We start from the raw sequence: 14794 nt of genomic DNA, 5'->3' as shown, positions 1-14794 counted from the left end.
ACATAAAGCCATGTAATACTCTGGTGGTCGACATGAGAACACATGTATTGGAGAGCAGGAATCCATAAAATTTTTGAAAAAAAGGAACAAGTAATTACGATAATACAGGCAGAAATGTACTGTATAAATTGGAGAACTAGTGACAGGATGAAACAGGATGAGCTTGATAGCCTCACAGTCATATATGTGGCTGTCAACTTTGGATAGTGAGACCCGCGAGTGGTCCATGAGTCACGGTCAGTACTTGGACCGAGACACACAGATGTATGAATGGAGCATGACTAACACGAGGTTCACTTTTCTGTTTTTCTCCTATAGTGATAACCTCATAATTGAAATGAAAGGACTGCACAAGACCCGTCCATCTGTGTGAAAGCTGCAAGGATTGGAAACAAGAACATTGCTCCCATCTTACCATGGATCCTATATCATTTACTGCTCCTAAAACCTTAGACGCTTATGACGTCGTCTTAGAGTACAGACTTAGGCTCATTGGCTCTTTGACGCTCAATGCCTTCACTACGATGCCCATGTTACCATGGGTGGTGGCAGAAATCAAGAGGAAAAGCTTACTGAGGTCAAAGGACTCCCAGCCTGTCCGTCCCGTCCGGCTGTATGTGTCTTCCACATGTATCTGTTGTGAGCCCGATTCTGGGGACAGCCAGCAGTGGGATCCCCTAATCTGCTGTAGCATCTTTGAACACAAGCCGCAGTTTGTCCAGAAATTAATACACAATAGTCAGGATCCAAATTATTTTGCATGTTTGCTGAAGGAAGAAGAGGCCCCACAACACCAAAGCAAATGCTATGTCTTCCGAGCTTCTGACCAAGCCAAAGTAAGTTACACCCGTGCTAAGTTTAAAGGGATTGTCCAGGATCATAAAACGCATGACTGCTGTCCTTCAGAAACAGCGCCACCCCTGGCCATGGATTGTGTGTGGTATTGCAGCTCAGTTCCATTCACTTCAGTGTGACTGAGTGGCAATTCCAGACACAACCCATGGTCAGGGGTGGTATTCTTCCTCATAGAATGCAGCCATTTTATTCTAATCACGGAGAACCCCTTTAAAAAAGCACTATTGCAAAAAAAAAATATTTCCCTTAGATGTCTAATATTTAAAAATAATATAGAGGTGTTTGTGTATATTTGTGAATACCTGCACTAGTTGATGTTCAGTTTCACGATTGTTTGCCATCCTGATTTCACTCTAATGTAAACTACATTTCCCATGATGCTTCTGGCTTTGCAGAGGTGGGCGAAGTCTCATCACATTGTGCTTACTTCTACCTAAAGGCAAATAGAGGGAAAAATGTACAAATTACACCTGTAGAATATTGTTGGAACGTTAGCATTTTACGTGCAAAAAATAACTTCCAGGAGTGTTTCATTAGTGAAAATGATCTAAAAAACACAGTAATAACGTCCACATTGATCACCAACCAAGTTACACCTCTCATTTTTAAAGTAGATTTTCAACCAAAATGTAAAATTGCCAGATATTATAAATTAGCCATCAGATCTTTAACCTAAGTATGGAAAATATAGTTCATGTAATTGCGGAGATTTTAGTATTTTTCTATTTACTTTCAGTGTACGATTTTTCAAAAGGGAGTGTTATCATCTTTAAAAAAAAATTTGATGCGCAAATGAGGCTCAAGTGCTATGGTAGATCTGAAGTCTCTGTCACTCCAGCTCTATTCCCCGCCCAGCACTTTCTCCTTCTGCTTGACTGACAGCTCCTTTGCCTGAAGTCACAGAGCATAAAGGCTGTCAGTCAAGAAGAAGGAGGCGGTGCTGGGCAGGGAATAGAGCTGGAGTGACACAGCCTTCAGATCTATCATAGCTCTTGAGCCTCATTTGCATACCAGTATAAACACTCAGTAATGGAGGTAAGGACTAGCCATATAAATCGTTTGCGGGTGAAATGCTGCTGACAGTTTCCCTTTAAAGTCTTGCTTTTTATTGGACAGCTTCCAAAACCAGTCACAAAGGGAAAGAGTTAGGGCTATTCCTGTGCAGAATGTGGGCAGAACTAAACATGTAGTTGGTTTTTGGTAATTAAACTAATGTCAGCCAAACCCACCGATATCTACAGGTTTGACCGATAATGTGCATGAGGGCACCAGTCAACTGATGGTCGGGGGAGATGTCGATTGGGCATGGCCGACATCAGACTGCCAATCGCATTGTTCTCCAGGAGAGAAGTTGCTGGCCGACGTGTCAGCCAAAGGCTTTCTCATAGAGAACACAGGAGCACTCGCCCAACCGAGCATTTCTTTGTAAGGGGAAGTCGGCTGAGATGGCTGTGGCCAATCACTTGTCCAACAGCCATCTAATGCGTGTGGGGGCCTTTACACGTTGAAAGAAAATCAGATGAATGGTGAGATCGGCCAAGCATCTAATGCATTTGGATCCCAGCTAACTCTCCACAGATGATGTTGGAGGAGAGAAGGAAAGGACCATTGGAATTTCAACAGCCAATCCTTTTGTTCTCAACGACTTTCTTCTCTTTCTCAGTTGAAAACACTTGAACACTCAGCTGAGCGCTCATGTTCATGTGGGATTCAGGAGACATACTGTAGCTATGCATATGGCCAGCTTAAAAGAAAGTGGACCACAAATGCTCTAAAATACCTAAAATAACAAACAGTACAGGTACTCTGTGCAGCACAGTGGCTCAGTGGTTATCATTGTTACCTTGCAGTCCTGGGTTCAAATCCCACCATGGACAACATCTGCAAGGAGTTTGTATGTTCTCCCTGTGTTTGTGTGGGTTTCCTCCAGGTTCTCCAGTTTCCTCCCACACTCCGAAGACATACTGATAGGGAATCTAGATTGTGAGCCCCCTGAGGAATTAATATCGCTATATAAGTGACTAAAATAAATAAATTACTCACCCTCCCCAGGTCCCGTGCTATCTTCCAGCAGCTGCTCCGGTCTAAGTGTTTTTGCTGCAGCTGTGACGTCATGTAGACCTCTGTAGCCAATTGCTGAGCTTAGCAGCTGTGCTGTACCTCGGCACAAGCGCTAAACTCAATTATTGGCTACAGCGGTAATGCGTGTTATCTGTGTGATGTCACCCCTGCAGCCAAAACATAGAGACATAGAAAGTCGGCACTTGACCCATTAAGGGTGAGAACCTACTCAGTTATTTTCGTATTCCACACCGTTTGTGGATCCAGTGTCTTTTTGTATACATCCTTACAGTGGGGAAAATAAGTATTTGATACACTGCAATTTTGCAAGTTTTCCCACCTATAAAGAATAGGGAGGTCTGTAATTTTTATCGTAGGTACACTTCAATTGTGAGAGACAGAATCTTAAAAAAAAACAGAAAATCACATTGTATGATTTTTAAATAATTAAATTGCATTTTATTGCATGAAATAAGTATTTGATCATCTACCAACCAGCAAGAATTCTGGCTCTCAAAGACCTGTTAGTTTTTCTTTAAGAAGCCCTCCTACCCTGCACTCATTACCTGTATTAATTGCACCAGTTTGAACTTGTTACCTATATAAGAGACACCTGTCCACACACTCAATCAATCACACTCCAACCTCTCCACCATGGCCAAGACCAAAGAGCTGTCTAAGGACACCAGGGACAAAATTGTAGACCTGCACAAGGCTGGGATGGGCTACAAGACAATAGGCAAGTTGCTTGGTGAGAAGGCAACAACTGTTGGCACAATTATTAGAAAATGGAAGAAACACAAGATGACTGTCAATCTTCCTCAGTCTGGGGCTCCATGCAAGATCTCGCCCGTGGGGTAAGGATGATTCTGAGAAGGGTCAGAAATCAGCCCAGAACTACACTGGATGACCGTTAGTACCACACTATGCCAGCACATGTCCAGGCCTGTTTGAAGTTCACCAATGATGATCCAGAGGAGGCATGGGAGAAGGTCATGTGGTCAGATGAGGCCAATATAGAACCTTTTGGTATCAACTCCACTCGCTGTGTTTGGAGGAAGAAGAAGGATGAGTACAACCCCAAGAACACCATCCCAACCGTGAAACATGGTGGGGGAAACATCATACTTTGGAGGTGCTTTTCTGCAAAGGAGAAAGGAAGACTGCACTGTATCGAAGGGAGGATTGATGGGGTCATGTATCGCAAGATTTTGGCCAACAACCTTCCTCCCTCAGTAAGAGCATTGAAGATGGGTTGTGGCTGGGTCTTCCAGCATGACAATGTCCCAAAACACACAGCTAGGCCAACTAAGGAGTGGTTCCATTAGAAGCATTTCAAGGTCCTGGAGTGGCCTAGCCAGTCTCCAGAACTGAACCCAACAGAAAAGCTTTGGAGGGAGCTGACACTCAATGTTGCCCAGTGACAGCCCCGAAACCTGAAAGATCTGGAGAAGATCTGTGTGGAGGAGTGCGCCAAAATCCCTGCTGCAGTGTGTGCAAACTTAGTCAAGAACTATAGGAAATGTCTGACCTCTGTAATTGCAAACAAAGGTTTCTGTACCAAATATTACGTTCTGTTTTTCTATTGTATCAAATACTTATTTGATGCAATAAAATGCAAATTAATTCTGTAAAAATCATACAATGTGATTTTCTGGATTTTTTTGTGTAGCTACGATAAAAATTACAGACCTCTCCATTCTTTGTAGGTGGGAAAAATTGCAAAATCTGCAGTGTATCAAATACTTATTTTCAACACTGTATGTATGCATATATATTATATTTATTTATACTGCTACTACTATATAGCTGATTAAAGTTAAAGGTATAGCTTTACTTTAAAAAAGGTAGAAAACCCCTAAGTCATTGTCAGAGGGGTCAGGATATGATAGCAAAACTGGACAGTGTGCAGCCTGTCTTATGCTCTCTGATAAAAGGCAGCAGAAACCAATGGGCAGAGATCTCTGCTCAGTGAGAAAGTCCTTTAATTTAATCATGTCGACCCAGAAAAACGAACTACAGACGTGTGTTATGAAGTTTTAGTTCCAGTAGACATTATTTTGTGCAGGGTTTTCATTTTGAAAGTGCCAGTACTGTGAATGAATCCTGTCATCACTACTCTGATCTCCGGGCATTTATAACACCAGTCGGACCAAGGTGGCAGCTGTTTGCACTCGAGGCCCATCTGGTATAGGTTAAATCTGGCATGAGAATAGAAGAGTGTTCGCCATGATGTACAGATGACCACACATTTACCTTTCCTGAAGCTGATAATCAGTTCAGCTATTCGTGAATAGGAGTCCTTTATATATTTATGATCATGAGAAGGAATCATTATTTTTTCATAGCTAGCTACAAAAGCAACAAAAAAAACTAATTCAATCCACCAATATATAAATGACATTAAACACTGGAAACCAAGACACAGAAATTAATTTTATAACCAAACTTGCATGTACTTAAAAAGTTAAAACTTTACCTGGTCATTAATGAATTATCCTAAACTAATTAAATCCTAATTAAATAATTTAGGCAAAAAAAAGAGCTGTATCCTGGTCAATCATATGTGACATGATCACTTTTTTTTTACTTACATATCCCAGAGAGAGACAGAATTTTTTTCCCAGATCCAAAGTTCAGGTCCCCATTGTTTTCAATGGGATTCGGGTTCTGGTTCAAGTTTGGTTACAGTTCTGATATCCAAACCGAACTTTGGAATAATGCTAAAGTCGGGTACCAAAATCCAAACTTCCACGTGTTTGCTCATCCCTAGTCACACGTAAAAAGGATGTATTTACACTTATAGTGAATCTGTCACCAGGTTTTTGCCACTTAATCTGAAAGCAACATAATATAGAGACAGAGACACTGTATCACTTACTTTAATTTTGTTAAAATCACGGTTTTACTTTATCAGCAGTAAACTTGCTGCTGCCATGTAGTCCTCCTTATTCATGAGCTCTGTATAACCCCGCCCCCACCACTGATTGACAGCTTTCAGCCCATGCACAGTGCACACAGAGAACAGCCAGTCAGTGGTGTGGGCAGGGTTATACAGAGCTCAGCATTCAGAGAACTGCTGGATCTGCAGCAGATAAAACAGTGATTTTATCCAAACCGTGACAAGCAGCCGAGTAAGTCACACATTGCAGTATTCAAGGTCTCATCCCCTACCTCATTCTGCTCTCAGATGGGTTAGAAAAAACCTGGTGAGGGATTCCCTTTAAATGTGTCCTACTTAATGGAAGGAGTCTAATGAGTTGGATATTTTTTGACCATAGATTTCGGAGCTGTAAATGCAGAACTGCTCAGGAGAAACAAATTGAATTAAGAAAATATAAAAAAGAAAATAAAATTATAATTTAATGTCACTTATGGATTTCGTTACAGACTTGGCTGCGGCTTTCACCCTAGTCCATTACAGAACATTGATTAGAATGAAATCAGCACTAAAAATATGCAGAAGAATGCAGAAAAGGGCTCTTATTTTTGATTTTTTTTCCAGCAACCAGTGACAAAGATTTTGAAAGTCCAATTTGCTTATACTGTAAAGCTATGTTCACAAATTGCGCTTTTTCAGCGTTTTTTTTTTCTACAGCAAAACCTGATCTCTTGGCAGGAAAGAAGTTGCGTCAAAAATGCAGGTTTTGGTGCGTTTTTCAGGATCCCAAAGTTCAGCTTTGCTTCCACCATAGAAGCATGAACACAAGTCACCAATGCAAGACATATGTGAAACCATATTAACCAGAATTACAAATGTAACAGTGGGGGAAGGTTTACCTAAGACACTGGCAGTGCATTGAGTTTGTAGGACACTATTTATTTTCACACTATGGTCTGCCATTCAGTTGCTCAGGGCATTGTTCAATTTCACACCTCCCTGAGCCACAGGTATTGTTCAGTCTCACACCTAGCTCAGCCAATATTTACACTGTACACATCACTAATTTAATTAAACTGTCCTAATCCAAACACTACCATCTCAGGTTACCAAGACAAGATGGTAAAATCACAAAAATAAATGAGTTTCACATACTGTTGTACTTGTGTATTTCCACTAAAAACGCAGCAAAACCTGATAGCTATGTTCACACTAAGTGTTTTTTCATGTTTTTTTTTACTACCCATTACTTTCAATGGGTGAAAAACGCAGAAAAAACACAGAAAAAATGCTGAAAGAAGTGACATGCTCTATTCTGCAAAAAAACACGCAAAGCCCAAAATACTGATCAAACAAAAACCAAGGTGTGTGCATGAGATTTCTGTAATCTCTTTAACTTAACTGGTACTGTAAGGCTGTGTGCCCACGATGCGTTTTTTAAGCGTTTCCGCAGCGGCAAAAACGCTGCAGAAACGCTTAAAAAACGCATGGTAGAAGGTTTGCCATGTTCCCCAATGATAATCCGCATGTGCTGTGCACATGCTGCGGAAATTTTCGCTGCGGATTATCATTGCAGAAAAAAACGCAGCACTACAAATTATTTTGCGGAAACACAGCGTTTTCGCCGCCATTGACTTGCATTAGAATGCTTGGATTCCGCATCACTGCATATGTAGATGCGCATTCCATGCGTTTCAATGTGCGGATGGTACCCGGGTCTAGAGAAGAGGAGACTCTCCTCCGGACCCAGGTACCATAGAAAACTGTAAAAAAAAAGAATAAAATAAAAAATAAATGTTATATTTACCTTCTGGTGGCCCCCGCTGTACTCCTCCTCTCATGCCGGCAGTTCTCGATGGACTGAAGGACCTGCGCTGACGTCATAGTCATGTGACGGGTCACGCGACGCTGACGTCGGCAGGTCCTTCAGTGTACCGCGAGCTGCCGGCAAGGGAGAACGGAGGGAAGCAAGACACCAGGGGCCATCAGAGGGTAATTATATATTTATTTTTTATTTTTTACCATTCTTTTACGGTCACACTATATAAATCCATGCCGTTTGCATGGATTTATAGACTGTGACCAAGTTGTCAAGCACTTTCCAAGTGATGCTAAAATCGCTTGGAAAGCGCTTGATAACCCGCATGCGGAAATGCATGTGAACAACGCTTCACTTCCACATGTCCCTGGCAGGAAAACGCATGTACAATCCGCATGTACAATCCGCATGTACAATCCACATGCATTTTTTCTGCCAGGGAGATGCAGAAAAGCTCAGGAAAAAATCCGGAGCATTTCTGCATCGTGGACTCATAGCCTAAAATGCAGCTGAAAATTTGCTTAAAAAAAACGCATACAAAAACACAGAAAAAACGCAATGTATGAACATAGCCTATATTGCTGTGGATTTGCAGTACCTGATCCTCACCGCAAATCCTTATACTTTATCCATTGTTATTTCTGTGCACTTGTTTGTTGGTTTCTGGAGAGAAGCCTCCATGCGTCCTATGCTACGTGAGCTGATACAGCCCTCGCATTCCCCCCAATGAATGCAATTTATTTTTAACTACATCCTAAACATAGACTGGTCAAAGTTCATCATTTTTCACTGTCTGGGATAAAAAATAAACCACGAAGGGGCCATGTTCCTTTAGAATAGATCCCTAAATTCATCTACTGAATGTCTTACGGATAGGAGGTCACCAGACCAGGCATTTAGTACTAGAAATAAGGCAGAGCCCCAGACACCCAACCAGTAACATGCACATTCCCAAACTTACGGCCATTGTTAGAGACACTTTTAATCTCAGTGATTAAAGGTCTCAAACCTCAAGATAGAAAAAACGTCCTATTTTTAATCACGTGAATCTCAGAAGTGACATTTTTAGTGTGATAGCTGTTGGACTGACAACAGGGTAGTGTTAGCCCTAATTCACCCAGTAACGTATCCCACACTAATCCTCGTCTGGCTAAACTTAAATCTAGTTGCCCCCGTGTTCTGGTAAGATTGCTCACTCCTGTTTCGGCCCCTTTTCCCTTCTCCTATGCCCGCCTTCCTTTGCTGTGGTCCACACTGGGCTTCACATGTTACCCAGCAGTGACATTATCACCTAAGGCCTTTTAGGGTTGACTCTCTCACCTAAGTAAATCTGATAAAACTGGAAACAAATGGGTTAACCTGCGCTGCCATCAAAGTATAAGGAGAAGAAAGGAATCCAATTCTGTGGTTTATTGGTCAACGCGTTTCGAAGTTTCAAACTTCTCCATCAGGACAAACCATGGTGGATTACTGTCTTTTGTCCTGATGAAGAAGTTTGAAACTTCGAAACGCGTTGACCAATAAACCACAGAATCGTATCCTTGTCTTCTCATCATCCTTTGACGGCAGCGCAAGTTAACCCATTTGTTCCATTTTTATAATTCCCTCCTCGTGGGTCTGCAGCAGCCTATGTCTTTTTCAGTAGTTGTGTGCACACCGCCTGACCAGCTGAGCACATTAGTGGACATCCTTTCCCAACATTTACCCAGATAACACCCTATTCCGCTTTTTGTCCCTTCCAGGTTTGTCTACCTAAGAGTGTCTGAGCATTGGTCAACCAAGTAGTCAGTTACCGTGTACTTTGGAGGAAGCCTCAGCTATTTTCCCAGCTAACTATTATCTTTGGTTTCTACAACCTGCATCTACTTCCAATGCCGATATCGGGCCGACACCTGTGGTAGATTCATAGCGTTGTACACGACAAACTCTACTCACAAGATGATATTCATTGCTTGCACTCTGTAGCTCTTCTCCCTCTCCTGGAGCTGTAATGACAGTAAGTGACAGGAATGAGGAGTTGTTAGTGTGATCAAGAAAGACCGTGCTGAAAAAGCCAGTTCTGACCTTCTCTGGAGGCGTATAATTTTTCCCCCTGTATAATGCTGCCTTGTTTTGATTAGGCAATGACAAACAGAGGAAAAAGTAAACATCTGCAGTAGGGATGTACATAGAAATCAGAGATCCCCCATAGGAAAAGTCCTAAGCTGTGGGCCTCCCAGTAAGAAAACAAATATTCATATTGGCAGCAATATCTGTGTGTGACATTCCTGTAGAACGGGAACATCGTTTTCAAGCTGTATTCTGACAACACATTGGTCTAAATTGCGTTCCCTAATTTGAAGGAGAACCACTGAAATCTAGAATTATTTTATTTTTTTTTAAAGCTGTTGTACTTACATAGAATAAGGAGATAATGGACACCTCAAGGTTCAGATCATTTTGTGCCCCATTCGATTTCTATTTCTGCTGTATATACAAATTCACTAAATGTGCAAGTGATTTGGCGCAGAGGTAGTTTTGGTACAGGAAGAGTTTGCATGGTAGTTAAACAAGTGAGGTCTAATGATATTAGTCAGCGAGTACATCTCATAGATGTGTTTATTGCCTGCGGTAACACACAATGGGACAGGATGTGTAACACAAAAGAAGCAAAAAAAGAAAAAAAAAGTCACATGTCAGCCTAGGCTGTCACCTTACCCAAAAAAGACTGGCAGGGGGAAAGGTGGTGAGGAGATTTTACTCTTCTAGGACTTCAGTTTAGTAGATTCCCATTGGGATACGGACATCAAAAGTGTTTTTCTCAACATCCAAAATGGGTGAGATTGAAAAGTGCTTGTAAAAACAACCAACTGTGCAATTTACTTCTCTGTTTTCTAGAACAGAGGATTTTTAATTTTTATAGTTTACTGCTGACAGTCGGCCTCCGCTGACAGACCGGTAGGTGGTATCTCAAGCAAGAAGCACAGCACTTACACACTCTTTGCTATAGAGCTTGCAAATGCTGCTTTAAAGCTGGCCAGATTGTTGGATCCATCCCCTTTTAGTTTCAGTGCTCTCCTCAGGTGCAGCACCGAAGAGTTTAGGCCAGCCTCGCAACCATGCCCGCTGGTCTGAGGTGTTAAAGGTAATCTGTCAGCAGGTTTTTGCTATTTAATCTGAGAGCAGCATGATGTAGGAGCTGAGACACTGATTATAGGAATTGTGTTTCAATACAATAAGTGTTTTATCAGCAGGAAATTATTACTAGAAGACTACATCTCATGTGCACACCAGTCAGGCTGTGTGTAACCCCGCCCCTACCATTGATTGGCAGCTTGCTGACACTGTACAGAGTACACAGGAAGCTGCCAATGAGTGGTGTGTGGGGGGTGGGGATTTATACACAGCCCAGAAGTCTTAGCTCTGCTACATCTACATCGGCCCAAACACATATTTTATTAAAACTGTATGTAGGAGTGATCTTATAGTCTGTCATGGGATAGAGGAGACATATTGAAGTCCCATACTGCTCACAGTCCCTGTGTGTAAAGAATGAATGTGGTGACCATAGCTCTGAAGGTGGTGGCCATTTACCGGCATGATGGCCTCTGCGGCTATATCCTCTTCTGGTCAGGCGCTGACAATCACATGGGTAAATCATGTCGGTGACGAACTAGGAGCATCATGGTGTCCCTGGGCAATGGGGGCTTCAGTGTTTGTCCTGCAGTAAAGAATTAGACATGTATGGCATTTATGGAATTTCTAAAATTTTGCAGAAAGTGCCCAACCCCTTCATACTTCTCTCAAAATACTCTGGCATCACCCTCCCAGTCGGCATGCGAAGCATGCTCCTCTCCAGCTTTCTCTGCTGTAAGAGAGGCGAATATGTATATTTTTGGATGTCACTCTTAATATTCCTGCTCAACTTTCAGCATAAGGAGATAAAAAAGTACAGTGCAATGTAATAACCGTCCACAGCAAATGGGGCACACAAGCTCGGCAGTCCTACCCAGTACAAGTATATTCCTAATCTTTTTTTTTTATTTTTTATTTTTCGTTCTGCCCACAATTATGGGGACTGCTACATTGCCTAATCTTCTGTTATGCTGTCTCTCATATGCCATCTGAGATATGATTTACAGCAGACACATAGGTCATAGACAACAATAGTCTGGAAATGTTCATTGACTTCTGTGGAACAGTTTTCTAGGCATGCTCTGATACAGGCAAGGAAAGAGTTAAGGGGGAGGAGTGAGCTGTAACATAACCAATTGTGAATGGTGTATCTTGTGTTGTCTATTGTATATAGAGATGTTATCTATCATTATACCCCTGCCTGTGATGATAATGAGATTGCTGAAAAGTGATCTCTACAGAACACAAAGCATCAGTCTAAGGTTATCCGTAGTTCAGTTTTTTTTTTTAAAATATAGAAAGTGATTAATAGCAAGTTAAAAAAAATTAAGCTTATAAAATATACATTTAACATAAAAATGTGTCATTTTCTAATCTGCATGATCATATGCATCAGATATATAATCACCACCTGCCCCATACCTTCCAGCTCTCCGGCAGGCTATCGCTAGGGTCGGACATACTATTGGTGCAACCTGTGTAATCACACGGGGGCCCAGAAGCTAAGAGGGTCCACTTCCACCTCCAAAGCATTATGATGAGCACAGGGGCGCTCTTCTGTCTATGTCCGTCCCTGGCTGTCGCAGTGGCTCTGTGGCACAATTATTCCCTTCTGCTGCCTCTCAGTTTCCCAGGCACAGACACAGAGACCCGTACAATGTGAGTCAGATTGAAAAAAAATGATTTAGACAATATTTTACTTTCTGACTATGCAATAAAACTTTCTAAAAAGATCTGTTTCCATAAAGTCAGAATAGAATAGTAAATAGTGCCACCTAGTGATCATACGACGGAAGCAAGAAATACTCCTTGCTAAAACTGTTTCCTAAGGCCTCATTCAGACATTTGTGATTGTTTACCTACGCCAAAAAAAAGGTATGAGCGTCATCAGTATTTTGGATCCAAGTTTCATCAGTGTTTAGTCAGCGTGTCATCAGTGTTTGGTCAGTGTCAGTTTTTACCATCAGTGTGTTATCAGTGATTTTCACTAAGGCCACATTCACATGTTCAGTATTTGGTCAGTATTTTACATCAGTATTTGTAATCCAAAACCAGGAGTGGGTGATAAATGCAGAAGTGGTGACATGTTTCTATTATACTTTTCCACTGATTGTTCCACTCCTGGTCTTGACTTACAAATACTGAGGTAAAATACTGACCAAATACTCAACATGTGAACGAGGCCTTATGAATAAATAAATTACAAAGCTTCTCCTATACATTACATTCACAATTTAAAACAGGCTATCCCTGCATGTGTCACTGCTCTCTAACAGATGTGACACATGCAGCCGCGGCGGCTGTTACTGAAGTACCGAGCACGCCGAAACTACTCGGCGAGTACCCGAGCGTGCTCATTTAAAGGGTTAAACGAGCAAGCGCGCTCATCACTGCTCAGCACTATTTCAGAGCTGGAGCCTTTTTCAGTTGTCACATCATCGAGGCCAGATAACTCTGACACATCCACTCTGTTCCAGACCTGTCGGCAGCAGACACCATCTTGCTGCCTGTCTACACCTGTCATGTAAAGACTGGAGGCAGGCAGATGGGCCAGAGAACTGTAGACAAGGAGGAGAAGACCCACCATACAGTCTGGCCTCTGTGCACCAAAATCTAATTTGCAGAAAACTTCAAATGCTGATAAAGAAGATCAACAAAGTGGATTTCTTCACCAAAGGTATCAATGTAATCAGTATTACAGCGCCATTAAGCCATTTCTTTACATTACAAAATCCTTCTGACAGGTTCTTTAATCCTATTGAGCTGACTATGGCATGACCTGAAGAAGGCCACAGCTGACCCAAAAGGGACAGGAAGCTGGAACAGCCAAGAAGGGAAGTTCAGCTGGTACAGGCAGGGACCCAGGAGCGGCAGGTGCTGGCAGGCACGGCAGGTAGACAGGCAGGCACTGGTTGGTGCGGACAGGTACGGCTGGTATACAGGTGGGCACAGGCAGGTGCAGACTGGTACAGCTGATTCAGGCAGGTACACTGGAAGGCACAAGCAAGGACAGGAAGGAATGAGACAAGAACAAACGGGCAAGTGCAGGCAGACACCAGCAGGAACTAGCGGGTACTGGCAGGTACTAACAAACTGGGGACCTGAGATGCTCAGGCATCTCCCAACAGGTGGAGGTGCCTTAAATAATAAGTCTCTCCCAGCCATTGGCTGGGGGCAATTTAGGATGCAGAGCGCTCTCCCTTTATGAGGACAGGAGCGCACGTGCCCTAAGCACAGTGCCAGGGGGTCTACAAGCTGTGCACGGACCCAGAGCAGCAGCAGGAGGAGGAGAGGGACAGAGGCTGCGGTGGTGAATAAGTCAGCATCTCTGCCAGGGAAGGGAGGAAACATGCAGAGATGCCAACACTCCAATTTGCATTCCGCACTGCAATTTGCATTTCATTGGAACTTTTGAAGAAGGTGGCTGCTCAAGGGGAACCTACAGATTATTAAATTCAATGGTTCACTTTTTCTTTCAATATTTGTTTTGCAACAGTAAGGTTGCGAAGGTCTTGAGACAGCTCACTGGTTTTATCCATCATGAGATGTTTCTTGTGTGGCACCTTGGTAATGAGACACCTTTTTAAAAGCCATCAGTTGAAGCAGCTGATATTATTTTTCACTAAGTGGCAGGATTGCTTTCTAATTACTGATAGATTTCAGCTGGTGTCATGATTTTCCATGGATTTTTGCATCTCTCTTTTGTCATGTGTTCAATACATTTTCCCTGTGTCATTTATCATTATTACACATAATTTAATTTATGGACATCTATTGTTTGATTTCTTTGCCTGTGTTGCTTGGATGTGTTGTTATTGACATCTGGTGAGAATTTCATGTAATATCACCTTTAGAAATATATTTACTTAGAAAATTGATGACATGCTCAATAATTATTTCAGCCGCTGTGTATATATCTAAAGTGAAGGGACATCCTGTATTTAAAGAAGCCCTCCCATTAACTTTTTTTTCTCTAAATCTGTGTATGTACAGTAATGTAGTGTGTATGTATTATTATACTCACCTACTGCCGTCTTCTCTAGTATATAGCGCTGTTCTGGTCC

General features: G+C 42.1%; 1 protein-coding gene across 6 annotated transcripts in view; it reads left to right on the top strand.

Moving 5' to 3' along the window:
• Nucleotides 1-14794, top strand: part of TBC1D1 (TBC1 domain family member 1) — a 241533-nt gene that overhangs the window by 23264 nt on the left and 203475 nt on the right. For all 6 annotated transcript variants that reach the window (XM_073646149.1, XM_073646153.1, XM_073646157.1 and 3 more), the window contains exon 2: nucleotides 319-836. In XM_073646149.1, the coding sequence (XP_073502250.1) occupies nucleotides 417-836 (420 nt within the window). In that variant the 5' untranslated portion in view covers nucleotides 319-416. The remainder of the gene's footprint in view (nucleotides 1-318; nucleotides 837-14794) is intronic.

The sequence above is a fragment of the Phyllobates terribilis genome, unplaced genomic scaffold (assembly GCF_046119375.1).
Source record: "Phyllobates terribilis strain yellow unplaced genomic scaffold, ASM4611937v1 Scaffold_1__5_contigs__length_1240528914, whole genome shotgun sequence".
Lineage (NCBI taxonomy): Eukaryota > Metazoa > Chordata > Amphibia > Anura > Dendrobatidae > Phyllobates > Phyllobates terribilis.
The sequence above is the reverse complement of the archived record's forward strand: the minus strand, read 5'-3'. Positions and strand labels throughout refer to the sequence as shown.